This window comes from Littorina saxatilis, linkage group LG17 (genome assembly GCF_037325665.1).
Source record: "Littorina saxatilis isolate snail1 linkage group LG17, US_GU_Lsax_2.0, whole genome shotgun sequence".
In the NCBI taxonomy this organism is placed as follows: domain Eukaryota; kingdom Metazoa; phylum Mollusca; class Gastropoda; order Littorinimorpha; family Littorinidae; genus Littorina; species Littorina saxatilis.
The window spans coordinates 20,851,428-20,876,366 of record NC_090261.1 but is presented as its reverse complement, the minus strand read 5'-3'; the positions used below and the strand labels follow the sequence as shown (position 1 = coordinate 20,876,366).

At 40.4% G+C, this 24,939-nt stretch overlaps 1 protein-coding gene and 1 long non-coding RNA gene across 4 annotated transcripts; one reads left to right on the top strand and one right to left on the bottom strand.

Moving 5' to 3' along the window:
- The first annotated feature begins 208 nt into the window (after positions 1-208).
- Positions 209-5,595, top strand: LOC138952765 (uncharacterized). The gene is made up of 2 exons (XR_011451415.1): positions 209-496; positions 3,446-5,595. It is a non-coding gene; the product is annotated as an uncharacterized lncRNA (long non-coding RNA).
- Positions 5,596-5,780: 185 nt separating this feature from the next.
- Positions 5,781-23,104, bottom strand: LOC138952764 (uncharacterized). Of its 3 annotated transcripts, none has more exons than XR_011451414.1 (4): positions 23,004-23,104; positions 22,518-22,671; positions 20,324-20,691; positions 16,067-17,187 (listed from the first exon to the last, which is right to left on the bottom strand). XR_011451414.1 is itself a non-coding variant. In XM_070324485.1 (3 exons), the coding sequence occupies exons 1-2, from the start codon at positions 20,697-20,699 to the stop codon at positions 17,141-17,143; spliced, it is 423 nt and encodes a 140-aa protein (XP_070180586.1). In that variant the 5' UTR covers positions 20,700-21,255; the 3' UTR covers positions 5,781-10,871; positions 17,041-17,140. The 3 variants fall into 3 exon arrangements, 1 of the variants encoding a protein (XP_070180586.1); XR_011451413.1 differs by having other exon boundaries at positions 22,831-23,088; XM_070324485.1 differs by lacking the exons at positions 22,518-22,671; positions 23,004-23,104 and adding an exon at positions 5,781-10,871 and having other exon boundaries at positions 17,041-17,187; positions 20,324-21,255.
- Positions 23,105-24,939: the final 1,835 nt, after the last annotated feature.

Here is a 24,939-nt window from a genome sequence, read left to right as displayed (position 1 = left end):
TTAAATACAGGTGTATTTATTTTTAAATACAGGTGTATTTATTATTAAATACACCTGTATTTATTATAAAATACAGGTGTAATTAATGATAAATACACCTGTATTTAAAAATAAATACACCTGTATTTAAAAATAAATACACCTGTATTTAATAATAAATACACCTGTATTTAAAAATAAATACACCTGTATTTAAAAATAATTACACCTGTATTTAAAAATAAATACACCTGTATTTAAAATTAAATACACCTGTATTTAATAATAAATACACCTGTATTAATCAGTTATTAGTCACGTGGTTAAGCGACTTAAAAACTTGGACTGGGAATCCACATGAAAAACACTAAGCTTATACGCGTCTTCATCGCCTCGCTTTGGCGCCTTTTGACAGACTGAACAGCTCAAGATGGCGGGGGTGGCAAATGTCCCTGAGTGATGTTTTGGAAGGTTTGCGAGTGCAGTTTAACGCTGTTGCCCAAGCTCGCACAGCAGGGTAAGTTAATTGTTTTATCAGACGAATTCGGTTCTTGTGACGATCTACACCGAGTCAGTGGGGCATCCACATCCAGAAGTTGAACTTGAAGGGAGGCCTGTGGCTGTGCCGTGTGCGCGTTTTTGACCAAAGATGCAAAATATTGAAATTCGGTGCGAGAGACTAGCTGCTATATTGTGTTATCGGTAATCTTGAACTTTAGCGTGTTAAATTCATAGCTCTTAATTCAGAAGCATTTAAGTCTCCAAATTTGTAGAACCTGTACTTGTAATCATAACAAGTCATTTTAGATCCCTTTGAAGTTACGGAATGAACTCCGATGATGAACTGTACGAATGCATTTGACCCATCAAAGAAGGAATTATCTGTGTGACCAGACAAGGGAGACAACTCTTTCGTGTAGATGATGTCCCATGGCATGGTTGACAACGTACACCATTTTCGGTGCATTTTCGTCACGCTAAAGTTCAAGATTACCTTATTATCTGTGTGTGTGTGTGTGTGTAATGTGTGTGTGTAATCCGTTGTAAAGTGTATATTATGATTATTTGGTGGCGGCGGCAGTGGTACGTATATAATCTCATATGGAAAGCCGTTTGGCTCATAACAAACCTTGATTGATATGGGTTAAAGCTGTGGTCTATTTATGACTTTCCGGGGCTACGAGGTTGAAAAATAGGGACAAAATCATGTACAGATTTCTGTACAGCAAACACTACCCGAAACCCCACCTATACGGCGTGTATGACCTTGAGAGCTTCAGTCAACGCTTGAATTTTGCAGTGGTAACATCCGGTTTGCTCTCGCAGAGCTGAGCATATTTGTTGTCAAGAAGGATCGAGCAGAAAAAATAAACGACTTGGCAGGGATTCGAACTCAAGGCATCGGGGCCTCGAAATGTCGGGGCCGATGTCTTAACCGCTAGGCCACTTCACCAGTATTGTCAAAGATAAAAAATTGATAATTTTATATCATTTTACGCTTGAATTATCATTTATGCGTTGCAAAAACGTAAAAATTGACATTAAAATTTGCCTTTATTTGCAAACATGTTTTACAGAATCGCAGTACATGTTTACACCGTCATGCTACACGACATTCGCGCCATGCAAATAGCTGCGATATCTCTATTTACAACATGCAAGAAAATGACAAGAACAGTAATTGAATCTCTCCAAAGCCAGTTGAAACCAGACATCTAAGAAATAGTTATACATGTATTCACTTCTGAACAACCGGCACGGTTGGCCTAGTGGTAAGGCGTCCGCCCCGTGATCGGGAGGTCGTGGGTTCGAACCCCGGCCGGGTCATACCTAAGACTTTAAAATTGGCAATCTAGTGGTTGCTCCGCCTGGCGTCTGGCATTATGGGGTTAGTGCTAGGACTGGTTGGTCCGGTGTCAGAATAATGTGACTGGGTGAGACATGAAGCCTGTGCTGCGACTTCTGTCTTGTGTGTGGCGCACGTTATATGTCAAAGCAGCTCCGCCCTGATATGGCCCTTCGTGGTCGGCTGGGCGTTAAGCAAACAAACAAACAAACAAACAAACTTCTGAACAATGGGCGGATAGAGATATAAATCATGCTGCTTCAAGAATAACATAACATGAATTCATATCAATGTTTTTCCTTCATTTTCTCAATTGGCGCAGTAGCCTAGTGGTTAGGACATGAGACACGAAGTCGAGAGGTCGAGAGTTCGAATCTTCGCCGGGGCGTTTATTTTTTCCCCTTGATCTCTCTTGAAGATAAAATATGATCAGTCTTGAGAGAGCAAACCGGCTGTTATCCCTGAAAAATTCAAGCGTTGACTGAAGCTCTCAAGGTCATACACGCCGTATAGGTGGGGTTTCTGGTAGCGTTTGCTGTACAGAATTCTGTACATGATTGTATCCCTATTTTTCAACCTCGTAGCCCAGGAAAGTCATAAATAGACCACAGCTTTAATCTCCAGAGCTGTGTACCAGGGAAAACCATGTTATAAAGTAGACTTTTTATTAAATTTAACTTGAGACATTTAAGCTGTACAAATTAATTTCATTCACAAATACTAGTTTCATAAATATTCTTGGCCTGCAGAGATAGAATAACAAATACTTGCACATTTTGTTTGTCTTAGTGTTCAGTAAAAATACAAAGGTTTTAAAGTAAAGCACCTTCATAACATGGAAACCGGAAGTTGTGACATGAATTTGAATACTGCTAACACTACCAAGAAAATAATATATATATATTCTATATTGTTTTGTTGCAAGTCTGCATCATTAACAACCTGGAGTATTACTGGAAAAAAAATTATTTCTAAAGAAAATATGTATACTCTCGATACTCTCCATGCACATGATTTTTGTGCAGACGAGAATTTTTGCAATTCAATAAAAGGGCGACCACCCAGTAAAGTCTTGGTTCAATTATGTTCTTTTTATGGGTTAGTTGTTAGCAACAATGTAACCGACAAACTTCAAACTGAATTTTGGTGCTTTCCTCTAACATATATTATATATTTGAAAAACATCAATGTTTACCTGTGTCAAGTTTCTTTTTTGGGAGAGTATACATTCAAGTTGCCATTTAATACATGTTTTAAGGACTGAAAATACATGTCACAAAATGGGAAACGGCCCAGGAGAATAACTTGTATGTAAAGCAGCAAATGATAAACACATGGTTTTACCCCTGAAAGCTCCAAAGATTTGGGAAAATGAATCTCGTTTGCCTTCACATATCAAACTGAACGTCAAGCAGCTCAAAAAAAGTCTCAAGAAAAGTTACGCTTTCAAAATAGCATTTCATTCTGTGTCGCAAAGCATGCTTAACATTTCTACGCTTCTACAAATGAACACAAGCATGCAATAATTCCCTCTCTTTTGAGTCCTGGTACTTGTATGCTTATAAAGAAAGCGGGATGATGTTTCCTTTATTTCAGAATTTCTTTTTTGTCTTGTTTCAGATGGAAAGTGCGGAGAAACCACCATCTCAGATTTCGTGTTTTTCATGTCTGGGAGCCGGTCCACAGTACCAGGAGGGTACCAGAGTCCTCTGACCGTGGTGTTTGTGGACACACCCGAAAAGCCACTCCCCAGAGTGTCAACTTGTGCCCTCAGAATGCAGGTGTCTGCCCGACACGTCAAGAACTGAGGCAGAAGCTGTCCCAGGCTGTTCTTGAAGGGGGTGGATTTTATTTATTGTAAAAACTTTCCTTCAATGGTGCGTTTAGTTTCTGCTTGGTAGCCGTAGCTGTTGGTGTTTCTATCTGTACACACCCTGGGGGGGGGGGGGGGGGGGGGGGGGTGTTAACGTTGAACTTTGAAATCTTAAAATTATTAAGACAAGGTGTGTGTGGTTTTTTTCTCTCCGTAAAATAAGCTTTATGTTAGGTGCCTGTACCGTACATCATTTCTTACTTGCTATTAAATGCAAGAGAGAGACTTTCGAAGATTTGATGTTTGTGTTTCGCATTATTTTTGCTTGGTAGCCGTAGGTGTTGGTGTTTCTATCTGTACACACCCTGCGAAAAAATGTTTGTTCTGCAATTTGAAGAGAATTCATAAATGTATTCAAACTGAATTATTTGAGGTCATGCTGCAAAGGAAAAAAAAACATGACCCTGATTTAACCGGTTTCCTATACTCCTTTACATACCTTGTTTTTGTTTTGATTGTTTTCTTTGCTTTTTGCAGGGGGGGGAGGGGGGGTGTTTAACGTTGAACTTTGAAATATTAAAATTATTAAGACAAGGTGTGTGTGTGTTTTTTCTCTCAGTAAAATAAGCTTTATTTTGGGTGCCTGTACCGTACATCATTTCTTACTTGCTATTAAATGCAAGAGAGAGACTTTCGAAGATTTAATGTTTGTGTTTTGCATTATTTAAATTGCCGTTGTGTTTCAAGAGTGTGTTCTGTTCTTATTTGTTTTTTTGCACCATTGTTTGTCGTTATGTTGCCTGCTTTTCGTGTTCCGTGTAACGCTGTCCATGGAAAACATGTAAATCATTGTATTTCTCTCGACTATTGATCAAGTCACATCATATCAGGTATCAGTTACCTAATGTACAGAATAAATGGTTCAACCCCCCTACTACACGAATAACACGTTGCCAGCAAAATATCAAAAGCACTCGGACTAGCGTTAGTGTCCCATACAAAACTTGGCAATATACACCATAAACCGGATACAAACAAATCAATTGCACGCTAACAACTTTGTTATACTGTCTCATAATGGTATACAAATTAATAAACTCAAAAGCGTTTGTAACAGTTATGATAATGTGATATTCGTGCCCTGTGTAACGAGTCTGTTTTTATGTTTTACCAAACTAACCAAAACTGGCGTTGTCTACTGCTTTTCCTTTTATAGTTTTACACTCCTCTGTAGTGAAGGTCACTGTTCACACAAGGGCGGGGATGTAGCTCAGTCCTGTTGGCCGCTGTCAGCGCGAGTTCGTCCCCACGTTCGGCGAGAGATTTATTATTGCTCACAGTCAACTTTGTGTGCAGACTCTCCTCGGTGTCCGAACACCCCCGTGTGTACACGCAAGCACAAGACCAAGTGCGCACGAAAAAGATCCTGTAATCCATGTCAGAGTTCGGTGGGTTATAGAAACACGAAAATACCCAGCATGCTTCCTCCAAAAGCGGCGTATGGCTGCCTAAATGGCGGGGTAAAAACGGTCATACACGTAAAAGCCGTGGGAGTTTCAGCCCATGAACGAACAAACGGCTCACACAATTTCAGCTTTCTTGTTTAGTTTATAAATTTCAGCCTCAATTCCTCGTCTCTGTAACCAGTATTAAATAGTGACTGTTTTGCTAACTGTTCAGCTGTCACCTGCCAAGTAGAACCGATGTATTCTTTATGATGTGATAAAATTAAAGTATTCATTCCACTTTGTGATGGATGAACTCGCAACTGCCAAGTAATACCAGTCTTATGATGGGATAAAAATATTCATTCCATTGTGTGATGGGTTAACTCTCACCTGCCAAGTATTACCAGTGTGTCTTATGATGTGATAAACATAAAGTATGCATTCCATTTTGTGATGATTTTCTGCATGACACTTGTTTGATTAAAATTAATTGTATTTGTGGCAGACAACTTGAGTTATGTTTTGTGTTTTTGTAAAAACAACTTGTTTTTTTTTAATATGACTGGAAATGAGACTAGCAGCCATGAATCCATAACTACATTTTGCTGTCCATCATAGACATCTCACTCGCACATGTTCATTGCCTCACCATACAGGAATCAAAATCCATACAAACAATTTGTATTATCCAATATTCAAACTTGTCATACACATTTATTCATACACAAGAATTATGTGTCATACACATTCAAGCAATCAAGATCCAATAAATGTATATAATTGATGTTCTTAAAAAGACTACACACACACCTAAATATATAGGTGATCTTTGAAATGGGACATTTACATGCAAAATTCAGAATGCAAACAGAGCTTTGGCTTGCAAATTTAATAGTCATTAACCAGCACATAATATGAATAATTTTTGAAATTGTTGTGATACTGATTCAATTTTTCACATAAAATCAGAATTTCATTTAGTTTCCTGATACAAATGATTCGTCTAGCTTACCTTGAATAAACATACCAATTCGTCAAAAAGTAGGACATCTGAGCTCAAAGATTAATAGTTTGGTTTGAAAAATCTCTAAATACACATAATTACAAAAACAAAACAAAATTCCGTGATAGAACATGTACTGATCTTGCAACTAAAGTAAAAAGGGGACTCAGGTGTGCTGTTAAAATTGTTGGCACATTTTAGTATCTAAAACTCACCTTTGATTTGGTGTTTAACATTGTTTTCAACCACGAAGGTTATATCGCGACGGGGGGAGATGGGATAGAGCCACTTGTCACTTGTTTCTTGTTCACAAAAGCACTTAATCAAAAATTTGCTCCAGGGGCTTGCAACGTAGTACAATATATTACCTTACTGGGAGAATGCAAGTTTCCAGTACAAAGGACATAACATTTCTTACATACTGCTTGAGTAAAATCTTTACAAAAATTGACTATATTCTATACAAGAAACACTTAACAAGGGTAAAAGGAGAAACAGAATCAGTTAGTCGCCTCTTACGACATGCTGGGGAGCATCGGGTAAATTCTTCCCCCAAACCCGCGGGGGGTACCTATGCGACTCACCACAATGTTTACTTTCAGCAGAAGAATGATTAATATTCTAGCAACAAACATGCAATAAATTCATACATGATTATTGATGTTCAAAAAATGCTCTACACTACTTCACCAAACTAAATGGAGAACTGAAAATGTTTAAAACACTTTCTTTCTTTATTTGGTGTTTTCAACCACGAAGGTTATATCGCGACGTGGAAGGGGTGGGGGGGAGATGGGATAGAGCCACTTGTTAATTGTTTCTTGTTCACAAAAGCAGCCACTTGTTAATTGTTTCTTGTTCACAAAAGCACTAATCAAAAAATTGCTCCAGGGGAAAACACTAACCATAAACAATAAACACCACTATGAGGTTTGATAGGTAACTTAAAGTGACCTTGACCTTCAATGAACGTTGCAAATAGCTTATGTTCTGATGAATATGGGTGAATGAGGCACCATTGAATATAAAAAGAAAAATAACTGATTTGACTCTAGTTAAACTATGGCGCTCATGGCATCATACCAAAGTTTGAACGAGTATCCCTTTCACTGTTCTGTACAGCTGTGAAAACACAGTGAGACATAATAATAATGAACATAAATTAATCACCCCTTCTCGCCGGAGCTCACGGCAATACACAATAGCAAAACAAATCAGAGCATTCACACACAGACACACACAAAGTCGTTAAAGGTTTATTGGCTGCGGCAATAATAGCCGCAAGAATAATCCTTTAGTTCGTTCAAAGTACCCAAGCATGTCCTGTATACAAAAGTAAGGCGATTGAGATTTTATTTTGGGTTTTTTACACAAGCCAGAGAACACCAGTGCTTGTGAGAGCAAAACGTTTGCCCGTAGGGAAGTGAACCTTCCTTATCTTTCGCACCAGAGAGCTGTTCAAAAGGGGTATTGTGCAAGTTGGCTATTAAACCATTGTAATTCGGAAAATGTCTTTAACCTTCGCCGGCACTCGTGGGTCCGTGCGGACCCAGAAGGGTGTTTGATTGCAAATATCTTTTAAACGAGTTGGAATTTTTTAATGAGCTTTTAGAAATGCCTCAGACACCTAACAAGCTATCATCTCCTAAAAGCTCATTAAATTTCAGTGATAATTAATTAATTAATTAATGGTCAAATTTAGACTACACACGGAAGCATTCGTGGGGACGTGCGGACCCATACTTCTCAAAGAAGGAAAAGCGTGTATACCCTTCCGAGGCACTCGTGGGTCCGTGCGGACCCAGAAGGGTGTTTGATTGCAAATATCTCTTAAACGAGTTGGAATTTTTTAATGAGCTTTTAGAAATGCCTCAGACACCTACAAAGCTTTCATCTCCTAAAAGCTCATTAAATTTCAGTGATAATTAATTAATTAATTAATTAATGGTCAAATTTAGACTACACACGGAAGCATTCGTGAGGACGTGCGGACCCATACTTCTCAAAGAAGGAAAAGCGTGTATACCCTTCCGAGGCACTCGTGGGTCCATGCGGACCCATACTTCTCAAAGAAGGACAATTGTGCAAACCCTTCCGTGGCACTCGTGGGGCCATGCAGACCCATAATATTTTACCAAATACCGTGTGTAGTCTAAATTTGACCATTAATTAATTAATTAATTAATTATCACTGAAATTTAATGAGCTTTTTAGGTGTCTGAGGCATTTCTAAAAGCTCAATAAAAAAATTCCAACTCGTTTAAGAGATATTTGCATCAAACACCCTTCTGTGTCCGCACGGACCCACGAGTGCCACGGAAGGATATGCATATTTTTCGTTCTTTGAGAAGCATGGGTCTGCACGGCCCCACGAGTGCCACGGAAGGATATGCACATTTTTCCTTCTTTGAGAAGCATGGGTCTGCTTGGCCCCACGAATGCGTTCGTGTGTAGTCGATAACGAGTGCCGGCGAAGGTTAATGGCTGAATAACAATGAGTTCCTTTATACGTTGGATTGGGCAAGCCATATATATATATATATATATATAAATATATCTAGCATCAATAAACCTAAAAATACACTAAGGTCTTTTTCAAAAACAATAGTCTGTTTTAAAAACTTTCAGCAATTTTCAACCTTATAAATCTATACTATAGATACATCAAAAGAAATTTGGTGCAATTAAACAGGTAACCTAATGGCAAATCATTGTGTAAAACTTTCTTTGCAACTTTCTTTCACAAAGTGTACGTATTTTTTTTTTTTTTTTAGCAATATTGTTTTCGTGGTGCAGTACCTGTGTTTAAAAATAATAAAATACACAGCGGACATAATTTCGCTTTATTTGAATGACTTTCCACTTTACAAAGATTGGTTTAGAATTAGAGCGCAGATTTAAACCAATTTGAAAAAAACAGTTGCTTATACCTTCTACCATGCTTGGTACTTTGAACAAACTTTATTGATTGTTTTTGAGGCTTTCATTGTTGCAGCCCAATGCTGCTCAGTGCAAATTAACTTTTTGGAAGGCGAAGTGTCTGCACCCAGACACATCCTTACTCTGAGGTCTCAAAGCAAACCCGCAAATTGAGGCACACCTCCCAACGCCATGCAAGATATTGCAGATTTATTGCACGATTACGTGGCTGGCGCGGATAGGGCAAGTAGCCTAATAAGTTTACAATTTAAAACGAATGCTTCTTTCATTGACAAAAGCAGTAATCATGTGTCAAAACACTGGATCGGCTTTGGAATGCGCTTCAGGGGTCGACACTAACTTATTTGGCCTGGGGCCACACTGGCCCCAGAGATGGAAATTGCTGGGGCGGAAAACAAAAATCTGGGGCCCACTCTCATTATTCACGTGCGGCAATGCATTGTTTGTTTTTCTTCATCGTACTGAAGCCAGGGTAATTCTTTCAACCATTTGACATTGAAATTACGACAGAGCTTCACGCTTTTGGCTGCATCGGTCTCCTTTTTTCGTTTCTCTCCACCCTGTTCTTCATCTTCATTTCCAGGTCTTTTTACACCAGGGATGTGTCGCCACATTTTGCGTTTGGCATTTGAAGGCGATACTTATCTCTCACGCTAAAGAGCGCAATTTGGGAGTTATTTCCCTTGCGGCATTGTCCTTCGACGATTTCAATGGGTTTTTTTTCTTCTTGACTGCGGCATTGATCGTAACGCAAATTTCAGTGACGACTATGACTGGCGATTTTTAGTGATTGGCTCTGGCATTAGAAATTTCGGTTTGTCATTGTTGGAATTTATCCTGGGGCGGAGTGGGCCCCAAGCTTCGGCAATAATTGGGGCGGAACACAAAACTCTGGGGCGTTCCGCCCCCCGCCCCCGCTAGTGTCGAACCCTGCGCTTGTAAATAAAAGTAGACAATGAATTTTTCTTGTGATTCCACTGACCAATCTGCTTGTAGTCTGGACAATCAAGCGTACAAAATATGGCAAAATCGTATGGGTTCACAGGTCTGCTATACACTTCAGGTTTGGGGTGTCCACAAGCTAACTTTTTTTTTACTCGAGCATGTTGGCAACGAACTGGAGAACAACATCTGACCATGTTGATCGGTGGGTGGCCCACTCCGAGGGTCAATGCGCTCCGTTAGTTGCACGAGCTGTTCCTCAGAGAGGGGGCAAGCCGTGGCAGGCACATCCTAACGACTGTCTGGCAAAGGATGGTCCTCGATTATCGATTGAAGGCTTCTCCCTTTCCAGAAGTCCTGTACTGCTGTGGATGTGCTGGCTCGTCTCTCCAGCATCCCCCTGAAGAAGAGCTGCAGGGGAGTTCTGTTGCGCTCTGTCCTCAGGGGTTGGTGGTTCTTCTGTTCCACAAACCACTGTAGGGACCGGTTCAGCCTGGGCAGAAAAACATAGTGGAGGGCCCACAAGTGAATGGGATTGTCCATGTTCAGTATCCCCAGACCACCTTCTGCCTGTGGTGTTCCCATAGCAGTAAACAGGTCATGGTAAGGGTTCACCACATCTTTCCAGACGTCGAGCCAGAGACGCTCGATCCTTTGGTTATGGTCACTGCGGCCTTGCATCGCACTGCCTCTCCCTTCTCCCCTGTGTTCGTTCATGAGGGCGACGACATCCAGATTCTCGCCACCATGGTCCATGCGGACTCTTGACGGGAGTCCAAAGCGTTGGGTTCCACCCAAAAACAGATCCCGAACGGTCTCTGACCTGTTGTTTCGGTGGCATGGAGGAAGGTAGTGGCCCGGCTAAAGCCATCGATTGCCCCATGAATCACCATTTTCCACCTGCAATATAACAAACAGAGATCCGTTTCCATATGTGATTTCACCACACAAATTCTGATTAAAGAGTTATTGGGAAATAAGTACAGGTAACATGCTCAGTAAATATTAAAAAGTAATGGTCAAAGTGCTTTTTCATGACCGAGAATCAAGACCATTATTTTTAATATATATCATTGAGAAAAGGTGTGTAACCCATTTAATCCACCTTTCTTCAATTTTGCAAAGAAATAAATCAAGAAAAGCAATTGCTTTATATGACTTTTCTTCGTCATGTCCATAAGCCTTAAGGGTCTTGTAGGTCTTAAAAGGAGGATTCCACTAACTGCTGGGACTCTAAAATTTGATAAAAATAAGCAAAATTTTGGTAATGTCTGCTGGTTAATAACACATACAATTCAGTGAAATTTAATAAAAAATAACTGAGACAAGAAGAGCAAACGCTCGATCGAGTCACTTTCGCAGTTCTGAATATTATATGAGGCATCAGATGGACAGGAAGAAATTGCTATTCACAACACAATACAGATGTAAATAATTTGATGTAAAGAATAATCCTATAAAGTTTGAATCAAATCCGATGAATAGTTTCAGAGATATGATATTTCAATTTTTTTCCTTCAAGACATACCTGTGACCTTGAAAAAGGTCAAAGGTCACCAAAGCAGACGTCAAAGTGTAGAGGTCACTGGGAGTCACGTTCACATAAAATTTGAGCCCGGTCACTTTTATAGTTTCCGAGAAAAGCCCAACGTTAAGTTGTGTGTTGCCGAACAGAAAAGGCTAGTTATCTCCCTTGTTTTTCTGATAACGTTCGTAAAAGGCTACAGATGTAAATACTTTGATGTAAAGAATAATCCTACAAAGTTTCAATCACATCCGATGAACTTTGTCAAAGATATAAAATGTCTAATTTTTCCTTTGACGCTGACCTGTGACCTTGAAAAAGGTCAAAGGTCAACGAAACCATCGTTAAAGTGTAGAGGTCATTGGAGGTCACGACTAAACAAAATATGAGCCCGATCGCTTTGATAGTTTCCGAGAAAAGTCCAACGTTAAGGTGGTGTCTACGGACGGCCGGCCGGCCGGCCGGCCGGCCGGACAGACTAACACTGACCGATTACATAGAGTCACTTTTTCTCAAGTGACTCAAAAACCGCAATGTAAAGCTTTTACAAACTTGACCCCACTGTGACCCCAAAATGTGACAGGGATCAACCAAACTAGGGTCACGTAGGTAGATTATCAAATCCTTCAAGTGTTCAAAGTTTCAAAGCTCAAGCTTCAAAAACACCTGAGATAACATCAATGTTAAGATATTTTGATTCGAACATGACCCCCTGTGACCCCAAAACTTGACGAAGGTCAATCTTCTTCTTCTTCAGCGTTCGACGATGGCTGTGTCTAGATTCTTTGGCCCGTGATGTTGACGAAGTGGGCTGTGACGAAGGTCAATCAACCTTATGTCTTCTTCTTCTTCTTATGCGTTCGTGGGCTGAAACTCCCACGTGCACTCGTGGTTTGCACGAGTGGAATTTTACGTGTATGACCATTTTTACCCCACCATTTAGGCAGCCATACGCCGCTTTCGGATGAAGCATGCTGGGTATTTTCTTGTTTCTATAACCCACCGAACTCTGACATGGATTACAGGATCTTTTTCGTGCGCACTTGGTCTTGTGCTTGTGTGTACACACGGGGGTGTTCGGACACCGAGGAGAGTCTGCACACAAAGTTGACTCCGAGAAATAAATCTCCCGCCGAACGTGGGGACGAACTCACGCTGACAGCAGGCAACTGGATACAAATCTAGCGCGCTACCGACTGAGCTACATCCCCGCCCACAATCTTATGTCAAGTTGGTAGATTATCAAAACCTAGAAGTGTGCGTACTATTAAAGCTCTAGCTAAAAACACATCTGAGATAACATCAACGTTAAGTTTTTATTAAACGAACATGACCCCGCTGTGACCCCAAAATTTGATGAGGGTCAACGAAACTGGGGTCACTTCGTGAAATCATCAAATAAAAGTGTGCAAAGTTTCAGAGGTCTAGCTGTATAAACTTCTGAGATAACAGCTCAACGTTACATTTTTATATTTAGTCAAGTTTTGACTAAATATTTTAACATCGAGGGGGAATCGAAACGAGGGTCGTGGTGTATGTGCGTGTGTCTGTGTGTCTGTGTGTCTGTGTGTGTGTGTGTAGAGCGATTCGGACTAAACTACTGGACCGATCTTTATGAAATTTGACATGAGAGTTCCTGGGTATGAAATCCCCGAACGTTTTTTTTTCATTTTTTTGATAAATGTCTTTGATGACGTCATATCCGGCTTTTCGTGAAAGTTGAGGCGGCACTGTCACGCCCTCATTTTTCAACCAAATTGGTTGAAATTTTGGTCAAGTAATCTTCGACGAAGCCCGGACTTCGGTATTGCATTTCAGCTTGGTGGCTTAAAAATTAATTAATGACTTTGGTCATTAAAAATCTGAAAATTGTAAAAAAAAATAAAAATTTATAAAACGATCCAAATTTACGTTTATCTTATTCTCCATCATTTGCTGATTCCAAAAACATATAAATATGTTATATTCGGATTAAAAACAAGCTCTGAAAATTAAATATATAAAAATTATTATCAAATTTTTTTTTCGAAATCAATTTAAAAACACTTTCATCTTATTCCTTGTCGGTTCCTGATTCCAAAAATATATCGATATGATATGTTTGGATTAAAAACACGCTCAGAAAGTTAAAACGAAGAGAGGTACAGAAAAGCGTGCTACCCTTCTCAGCGCAACGAATACCCCGCTCTTCTTGTCAATTCCACGGGCACTGCCTTTGCCACGGGCGGTGGAGTGACGATGCTACGAGTATACGGTCTTGCTGCGTTGCGTTGCGTTCAGTTTCATTCTGTGAGTTCGACAGCTACTTGACTAAATATTGTATTTTCGCCTTACGCGACTTGTTTGTCCTTGGACAGACAGACAGCCTGCCCACAGCACACATAATTATTTTGATCAAGTATTATTCACTCAGCCAGTCTACCTGCACAAGCATGTGATTAATCCATGGTTGAAGAGTTCTGTGAAAATTGCGCAATTCTGCAAACTCTTTATAGCAGTTAATTTAATTTCGAATAAAATAAAGTACATAGTTGTTCTGCTAAGACGATAAGGCAAATATTTTTGCGTTCTTTTCATGTTTAAGTATCTCGGGAAAAAAAGTTCTATTTATGAAGTGAAATATAATTGACCTACAGATTACTGTCTTTTTATTTGTACAAATGCAAAATGGGAACAACTCTATTTTCTACACAAAATATGAGAGTTACTTGCCTTGAGACCTTGTGTCTGGTACAACGTAGATTTTGATTTAGAAAAAAACCAAACTTATGGATCTTATATTGGATTCTGTGTGTTGAAACCTGAAATGAATAGTGTAAATGCAGTATGTATGAGCTCTTTCCTCTTTCGAATATTTGAGCATTCAGAACTTTTCAGTCACCAAGCAGTGACCACACAGTGTGGTTTCTCAACCTATGAGCTATCGAGGATTCAGACTGGTTGCTGGGTGGTTATTTGTTAGGACTAGGTAGCTTGGTATTCACCGAAAAGTATTCCCCCCTCTGCTTATTTCTCTGTTAACTTGAAGGGGTGTTTATTGTTAAAAAAAACACCAAGCAACCAAATTTAAATAACCACCCAGTAGAAATGGTAAGGTATAACCAGAATATGTTTTGTATTCCGTGGGGAAATCATCAATGGACCAGTCTTTCATTACATATCCAGAAAATGACAAAATAAAAAGAAAAGAAAAGCAAATACTTGCACACGACTCACCTTCGTTACCCACCTACCCCTTAGAAGACGCCCTTCCTTTTACGATCCCAAACAAGACATTTTCAAGACCCTGTTTCATAGCTGCCAACCCCTGTGAAGCCCAAAGAGTAGCATTTTGGAACTTTCACCCAATGTCAGAGTTGCAATTGGTGTTTATAAGCGTAGCACTAGCATAATCTTAAATTTGAATCGCAAGCCCGCATTTAAAATGCCATCAAAAACGTTTGTAAGATTCTGAGAGCTTTACGACATTACAACCGTCTAAACATTACCCGCTATTACGAGCTAGTCGTGTGACAGAGAGTTTTCTTGCACACGAGACTGTAGATGTTTCACGACGGCTTTAGCCGGAGTGAAACAGCAGCAGTCGAGTGTGCAAGAACACTCTCTGTCACACGACTAGCTCGTAATGGCGATTATGTCTCACAGCTTCAACAGAGGAGAGAACAAACACGTTTTGTGTACTCACGCTTGATAAACCTAAACACAGGAGCAGCCATTGTGGAGAGATCTACTTTTTGACGAAAGTGAACGAACAACTATGAATGACGTCTTGGTATATGTGAATGACGTCACAGTCATCGTCACAGTCTGTATCTTTTGAAGCATTCCATTCTTCATGACGTCTTTCTGTGTCTGCATCCGCGAAATGTTTGTTCTTTCCGGGGTCTTTGTCATCTATGTTCAGAACTCTGTCCTTCTAGTTTCAGACTAACAGGCCTCCTGAGCGAGCCACTTTCCAAGGGAAGCTAAACTCGCGTATGGAAACAGTACTGTAGTCTGGGATGCCGTTTTCAGTATTCTCAGCATTGAAGAATTTGTAAAGAGAAGACACGACAACAGCAGGAGAAATAAAAGTCGTGTGTGCATTTTGGGGCTTTTGGAGGGACGATTTCGAGTTTGAATCCGTTCTTGCACATGCTCCAAAGCGTGTAACATACAATCTTGCACACGTTTGCTTTAGTAGTGGCAAAGAAGGAAAGCGTGTGACATAGTTCAATGTCACACGCTTTCCTTCTTTGCCACTACTAAAGCAAACGTATGCAAGATTGTATGTTACACGCTTTAGGAGCATGGCAAGAACGGATTCAAACTCAAAATCGTCACTCCAAAAAAACATAAAATGCACACACGACTTTTATTTCTCCTGCTGTTATCGTTTCTTCTCTTTACAAATTCTTCAACGCTCAGAATACTGAAAACGGCACCCCAGACGACAGTACTGTTTCCATACGCGAATTTAACTTCCCTTGCAAAGTGGTTCGCTCAGGAGGCCTGTTTGTCTGACACTATAAGGACAGAGTTCTGAACATAGATGACAAAGATTCCGGAATGAACAAACATTTTGCGGATGCAGACACAGAAAGACGTCATGAAGAATGCGATGCTTCAAAAGATACAGACTGTGACGATGACTGTGACGTCATTCCCATATACCGAGACGTCATTCACAGTTGTTCGGTCACTTCCGTCAAAAAGTAGATTTAGACAATCAACGTAATCTCGTGTGGAAGAAAACGTCTGTCACACAACCAAGTCGGAATAGCAGGTATTATTACCTATGCACGCAAAGTCTGTCGAATTCTTCGGCAAAAATCGTTGAAAATGATTTGCCCGCATCGGCGTGGAACTTGCACCATAATCTTCACCACCCTTACGTTTCCCCGTTTTTATCCTGTCTCCCTCCAGTTTCCACTTCTAACACCGTCACTGTGCACAGCTTACAACTTAACAAGTGCATTGCATATTCTAATCAAATTCACAATTGGCGCATAGAGTCACCGGAAATGCGAATGCTTGCAATAAAATTCACGATTTGCTAAGCAAGTCACGTGGACAATATCGAGTCATAACGGAGTGGTTCCCAGCCATCGGTACTCGACTAGTTATGCAATGTTCATTGTTGATTGTCAAGCAATAAGTGAACATTTTGCACGCTTGTCATTTTTTTTTTTTTTTAGCGTAGCGGCTCAGGGCTTAGAGTAGCAGCGTAGCAATTCCTGCAAAATCGGAGCATGCTGCGCCAAAATCGTAGCAATTGGCAGGTATGCTGTTCTCTAAGATATTCTGCTCATAACCTCTGTAAGTTTACCCCCATTATAAGACCTTATTATCTCAGGGTTATGTAGGTCTTAAAAGAAAGATTCCAGCGTCATAAAATAATGTTTAAGAGAATTCCTTATGCCACCTGTATCAATCCACTCAAATTCCATGTTCAAACTGGCACAACCCCCAACATCCTCCCCACCACCGGACACACTCAACATTCACCAAATTTTGAAAAAGGATTTTTTTGTGCCCAGTGTATGTATTTGTAGCTGTACTCACGATATCAACTTGTGGTATCCGTCTAGATGCCAGAGAGCGTTTGGTCCTGATACTTGGTACAGACGACGTCTCGTGGGCCTCAACGCCAAAGCTCTGACAGCTACTCCACCAGGATCAACCCGCTGGATGGCTCCCCGTACTCTGTGCCTTTGTGGAGCGTGTAAGAATACAACTTATTACACTAACGTGACATACCACTCATGTCATAACAATACCATTCACTCTACATTGCATGTGTAAAGAGGTCTTGTCTGACAAGGACCTGATTTTTCACTGCCTCCAATACCGAAACAAGCGTCCTTCTTTGAACACTCGGAAGAATTTTAAGAACGTAAACACCACACCAGTGACATTTCCTTGCTTTGACATAAAAGATTACACGAGGCATTCGGAGAGATCCAGGTTCAATTTTTAAGCTTCTTCAATCTGGGCGCTTCGACAAAGGGACATTTACAGCAATGAACATGCAACAGTATGTACAGGGTCCCCACTGGTTTTTAGAAACAAAATTCCATGACTTTTCCATGAGCCTCAATAACATTTTCCATGACTAGATCCACAGGTCGCCATTTCCGAACACGCAAACTTTTTACGTCTTGTCACTGCCAGTTTTGACACTGGCTTGCTTTGCACTGAATTTGAGTCAGTTTCTACGCAGTGTCTCTTTGACAAGCAAGTCAAGCATTTGCTACGCAGTCAGATTATCGGTAATGTTTGCTGGTCCTGTCATTTCACTAAACTGGACCAGCCACTGTTTGTATCCATCTGCACTTTCGTAAATTCCGCTTCATAACCGTCACTAACACTGTGACTTGACGAACTGTCATTTTTTTCACCGCGATACACAGTTCATTGCGAAGATCTTCCTTGGTAAGGCCAAAAAAAAAAAATGCTTTGGTTACGGTTTCCCGACCGACCCTAACTTTTTGGGCCGACCCTAAACTTTTTTTTTTGGTCCTAAAGCTAAAAATAAAATGAACCAAACACATACGATACATACACACACAAAAAAACACACACACACACAAAAACCCACCGAAAACGACAACACCACGGCACAGAGAAAACATCGATCGCCGGCGAGCAGACAACAACAAGACCGACAAGGGACACCACTCCGCTTTTTACAACTCCCATATCCAAGGGAAGTCAGTCTCGTGCGTTCGTTCGTTGCGCGAACGTAAAAAGATGTCGTCTGCATTTGCAATCGTATTCGGAAAGTGCGTTCATATCGAACAAACACGACTGATAAGTCGGTACTCGAAGAGTGCAACTTTTTGATGGAAAGACTTCTGTTTAAGAAAACTTGTATAAAGTGAAAGGAATCATCAGCTACTGTATTTTGACTAGTTGGCTCACGTAAGTGTAGCCTATGCGATCGTAACTTTGTCTGTCTGTGCGTGCGTGCGTGCGTCTGTGCGTGTGTATGTCTGTGGTAGAAACTCTAACATTTGAAGACGTCACATTACATTGACGTCACATTATGACGTAAGAGGGTTAGACGTCACGCGAAGGAAGTACTGAAAGTCTCGGTCATTATTATTTTGAGCGCGCCGAGACTAGTTGGCAGTCGTGTCCTTGTAAGTAGGCTACATGCAGACAGACAGATCTAGATCTAGTGTCTCGCTTTCTTGCACAGTTTCACCTATGCTCTTTCTCTGTGTGTGTGTGTGTGTGTGTGTGTGTGTGTGTGTGTGTGTGTATGTGTATGTATGTGTGTGTGTGTGTGTGTGTGTGTGTGTGTGTGTGTGTGTGTGTGTGTGTGTGTGACGGAGTGATTGAGTTTGTGTTACTGTTTGTCGATTTCTTACGTGAGCCTTGATGGCTTCGCCTCTTGTTTTCAATTTGTGACAATCAGTCCAGACTGCGTTCAAGACTGTGTTCACTAGTGGCACTATACAGTTTAAGGGGTATGTCCAGTTTTCTTTTCTTAACATGAAAAAGTAATTAATATCTGTGGTTCCAAATACACCAATATGAAAATACCTCGAATATCCTGCATACACAAATATTTTTATCATTTCAAGAGGGACCAACCAACAAAAACAAAAACAAAAAAAAACCAAAAGTTTAATCGACCTACCTACCCTATTAATTTTGGCCATAAAACCGTAACCAAAGCATTTTTTTTTGTGGCCTAATATCGTTCCAATTCCGCATACTTTTTGTTGTCAAGAAACAACTCGAAAGAAAGCTGGCGTGCTAAAGGTTATTTTTTTTTTTTCTTATTTATATTAAATTCCATGACTTGAATTGAAATTCCATGACTTGAATTGAAATTCCATGACTTTCCAGGCCTGCAAAATTAAAAATCAAATTCCATGACTTTCCAGGTTTTCCATGACCTGTACGAACCCTGTATGTAGGATAAACAGAATACTACATGGCTTCCTGTTTGATACCAGTTTTACACTAGTGTTTTGAAATATTGTTCGCAGTTTAATATTTAAAAGCACAACTTGTGTAAAACTGGTATTTCATAGGAAACCATATAGTATTCTCTATGTGGACAACAATGTCACAGGCTTACCCACTAAAGTTCTTTAGGAGCTTCTGACATATTTGCCTTAAAAACAACATGCAAAATAACTTGTGGAATCCAAAAGCACCATGCCGCATTAGTGGCCCAATTAGAGCTGCAGACTATTACGCTTTCGATGTAGCATGCTACTTGTAAAACAGAAAATGCTACTTCGTTATACAGACACCCTACAATGTTCATTTGTTCCTGCTGCTGTTTTCTTGTCTGAACACAGTTATTGCAACATTTGTGTCTTGACATATTTATAAACATGTAGGTGCAGTGGATTATAAGATGATGCAATACTTAAAGATAAACACCATTTGCTACTCTATAAATTCAAGATTGCTACACATGAAGCTTCATAGGGGCTGACAGCTCTGCATCATACACCTGCACATAAATCTTACTGACTGAGTTGATGTGTATTTACACATTGCACACCTCCCACATTGAAGTAAACAATTGAATATCTTCAGTTAATCGAAGTACACTTAAAGATGAAGTTCTCTCCATAGGAATACTGTGCATCACCCTTGCATGTAAGTGAACTCAAAGTACTATGTGAACAGAACAGAACCAATTCTGGTCTGTTTGCAACCGCATGAACGCGGGAAAGAGATCATTGTCAGATTGAATTACAATTAACATTGACACGCTTCCATTTGAAACTTTTCAGTTGTCATTGTGGATTGACGCCCCGGGCCCCAGATCCTGCGTTTAACTTTATCCTCGACGAACAAAATTGGGCGGCCGCCTCACCTGTGATTGTGTTGACCAGGTTGGCAACCGAGCCAGACAGGGTAGAATTGCTGGTACCGGTTGTCATCGATCCCGATGTTGAGGCGATGGCCTCACGATCACCCGAAACAGCTTCTTGCAGACGTTGGTTGTCTTTCTGGAGCGAGACAATGGCCACTTGGCAGGTCTCTTGCCGCTCCCCCAGCCTGCGTAGCTCAGCCAATACCGCGGCCAAAGCAGTGGCGCTTTCTTCCCCTCCTGCTGTGGCTGACTCAAACCCACCGGGTTGTCGCTGCGAGGCTGTCTGGTTGCTGGCCCTCGGCCGACCTGCAGCGGCTCGGGTCACTTCGGCTACCCGCCTTGACGCTGCCCTCCTGGGAGGCATATTCCTGTGCATAAAAAACAGGATATATATGTGAACACAGCCTTATTTGTCAGATTACTGAGAATTACACATAAGCCTTGAACTCGTCTGCTGCTCCTTGCAGGAGTTGACAACGCCTTCACTGTTCAGCCTGTAAAAGGTGTTTAATATCCCATACTTCTGAAGTTGTCACCAGATTTTGGGAGACTGAAATACAAACCAAAGAAATTGATTAAAATCTGGCCCAAAGTACTTCAAACCAATTGTGTTTTCTGTGTCAAACTCAAATCCTGGCACCCAGTACCCCCACCAAACGAGTTTGGAATCTCTGAGGCTCAATACATTTATGACAAACAGAACACCAACAGGAAATTACATCATGGTTCTCTGAACTGTCACACACTAACATAATACCTGGCTAACAAATCCACATACTAACTAATGTTGGAATCTCTGAGGCCCTATAGCTTAATTTGACAAAAAGAACAACAGCGAACCATGTTTTCTGATTCTCTGAAAAATCAGCCCCACCATGAAATATTACCTAGCCCACGGTACATGTACTTTAACCAAAATAGTGTTTGTAACCTGTGAGGCACCAGCCAACACAAGTGACAACAGTACCTCCACAGGAAAAACGTTTCCCGATTCTCTGCAAAGTCAAACACATGAAATATTACCTAGCCCACAGTACCACAACCAAAATAAATTTGGAATCTCCTAGGCAAAATAACAGGTGATCGACAAAACAGTACCTCCACAGGAACCAATATTTCCTGATTCATTGAAATGACAAACACCCACCTAACAGGTAATTGACATACAGTACCTCCACAGGAACAAATATTCTGATTCTCTGAATTGACAAACGCTCACATGAAAAGGCATCGTAACACCAACATGTTCATCAGAATCTCACCTGAAAATTATTTCCAAGTACTCTGGAAAAACACTGATCCATACTATCCACCAACACAGAAACATACTGTTGAAACATGTCACGATATCTTGATTTGACAGAACACTCAACAATCGTGTTGATCGAAGAACCATTCCACCTTGAACTGGTTTTTAGACAAGGGACATCATCCACAACGAGCCTGTCATAAACTCGAGTTACTTCCCATCTACCGATCTGGTTGACCCCATTTAGAGCCTTCGATTTATAATGCCACCCACCCGCATCAAACAAGAAAGAAAATGTAAACAATTTGAAGATTCCCTGTTCCTATACCCGTGCTTTGTAAGCTGATCAGTCAAAACGCACAATGCAACCTGACCCGGCTACAACATTATTTAATCACACAAAAACCGACTGTGTTTATCGCCTGACGAAGGGACTTGTACAACCTGGCCTGTCCTGACGTTGCTTGATCTTCTTGATCTTGATATGTTACGCCAACAGGTCCCAAGCTTGGGAATATACGTTTGCTAGATGCACACCATCACCCAGGAAATGACGCTGCAAATTCAGGTAACGTAAACTGTTTTCCAGCGGAAAACATAAAATCATGGTCCCAAAATACAACTCTAGGGGAGTCCACAGTGCCCTGCCGAAGCAACGCATTGACCTCCATAGCTGCGGCGTTGTATGATGGATCGAAACACACACACAGACAGACAGACAGACAGACACACACACACACACATACACCACGACCCTCGTCTCGATTCCCCCCTCTACGTTAAAATATTTAGTCAAAACTTGACTAAATATAAAAACGGTATTACTTAACTTTAAAATCAGAATCTGTGACTGTGAAACATTGGTCCATTTCTCAGTTGTTTTTCAACAGTTTAAAATTCCTTTTTGAAGCTTTACTATTCTAATATTCAGCACAGAAGAGTTACCTGAAGTACTGTCCCCTGTCCTTTCAGACGAGCTTGTATCATTAAGGACCCAGTAAGCTTGTTGGAAGCAGTAATTGGTTCCACCAACGCATCCAACTCTTGATCAGATATCCTGGAATACACCATGCGTTGTACTTGTAGCATTCCATTTTCCCTGAAAATTGCCAAACACTTTTATTACTTGCGTTGTATCGATAAACGAAGCACAAGTAAGAAACAATAATAAAAGCAAAGAAAATAGCAACACGATATGCAAACATCTAACAAAGCCGAGCAAGCAGAATGACAGGTCTAATGAAAAACAAAGAGGTACCGATTCGGAAACAAGATCGCGATTCTTTCCTTCGCTGCACGACGCAAATCTTCTGTGACCTTTGACCAAACGTAGCTTCCACATTCGATCACCGTGCTCAGCTTAATATTTACAACAGAAAGCCGAGGGGGTGGAATACCGAGATGAACCTACAGAAATGTGCATCCTCAAACCTGACATATTCATCCCAACATTTAATGAACTCCAAAACACAGAAAGTTGCTTTCACACGCCATCTTTGATTGCCACTGCCAGCGGTCTGACTAATTACTACGCGACCACACGCGACCTTGCACTACCTTGCGCGACCTCAAACTAAAGCAGGTGCATGTAATATTTTTATATATATAGTATCTTCACAACATTATCTGACTTTATACCAAGTTTTAAGTCAAAGAAATTAAAAATAACGGAGCTATAATGTATTTTGCGACGTGCTATCGAGCTAAAGTGAAATCATCCGATGTTTGCACTTTTGCTCGCTAGGCTTTGAAAATGCATCAGAATTAACTTTGTTTTTACTTCTCTGACTTAAAACTCGGTTCAAAGTATGATCATGTTGTGAAGATACTAGATATATAAAATGTTACATGAATATTATTTAGTTTGAGGTTGAGCCTGCGTTCTTAAACGAATGCGAACATGGTCGGACGCTGAATCACGATGATTTCACTTTAGCTCGATAGTTCGTCGCAAAATACATTATAACTCCGTTATTTTTAATTTCTTTGACTTAAAAATTGGTATAAAGTCAGACATTGTTGTGAAATACTATATATATAAAAAATATTACGTGAACATGCTTTAGTTTGAGGTCGCGCAAGGTAGTGCAAGGTCGCGTGTGGTCGCGTGCGGTCGCGTAGTAATTAGTCAGACCCACTGCCAGTGGTTATCAAACAAACCGGGACCCGGTACCCGTGTTTCAAAGATCACGCATTGTTTCTTCCATTAAGTCACAAATGAACAAGCAAACAAAACGTTGCTTACCTTCTTAAAACTTCTTCTGGCTCATTACCAGACTGCAACAAATTGACGCAATGGCGGGTCTGATCCAGTGGCGTCGCTATTTTGGAAGATGGCGCAAACCGGAAGTAGTATCTCCACGAGATTGTCGCTTTGCATGTCGTACATTTTCCGATTCAAGTTCTAATTTGTTTCAGCTGCATTTATTAAATGCAGCTGCATTTAAAAATAAATACAGCTGTATTTAAAAATAATTACACCTGTATCTAAAAATAATTACAGGTGTATTTATTTTTAAATACAGCTGTATTTACTATTAAATACAGGTGTAATTATTTTTAAATACAGCTGTATTTCTTTTTAAATGCAGCTGTATTTAAAAATAATTACACCTGTATTTAATAATAAATACAGCTGTATATATTTTTAAATACAGGTGTAATTATTTTTAAATACAGCTGTATTTATGATTAAATACAGCTGTATTTATCATTAAATACAGCTGTATTTATTTTAAATTACAGCTGTAATAGTTATGAGCCAAACGGCTTTCCATAAATAAGTGATCTCGCGCACACGAATGTCGCGCTACCCTCCTTCCACCCCTTCCACCACCAAGACTAACAGGGGACAAGGGAGTAAAAATTTCGTACACCTGGCATGGGAAGTTAAATTGCTTGTGTTTGGGTGAAGTAATTTATTCGTTATTTATTCGTCAGGGGAGTAACATTTTTGTACGAAATGTTTACTCGGAACTCACCTGTCTTGGGGAGTAATTTTCTCGTGTAATGGGGGAGTGCTTTTTTCGTAAAGGGAGTAACTTTTTCGTACGAAATGTTTACTCCGGAGTAAAAATCTCGTGGGAGTAATTTTCTCGTGTTACACCGGTACCAGTCACCACGCACATCCTCGGCTCGCATGCCAATGTATTTATAAAGCAAAGGGAATGCCTGTAATTCACACAGAGCAATCACTTGGTCTTAAACGTGCACAAGACAAAAACTTTCATACTGGGGGAGCGACTACTCGGGTCCAGCGCGAGCGCTTTTTATTACCCAAATGAACCCAAACAAACCCAAATTAACCCAAATGATACAATTTAAAAGTCGGAGGCAGAACTGAAAAGACTTTTTCCGACGCTCACGC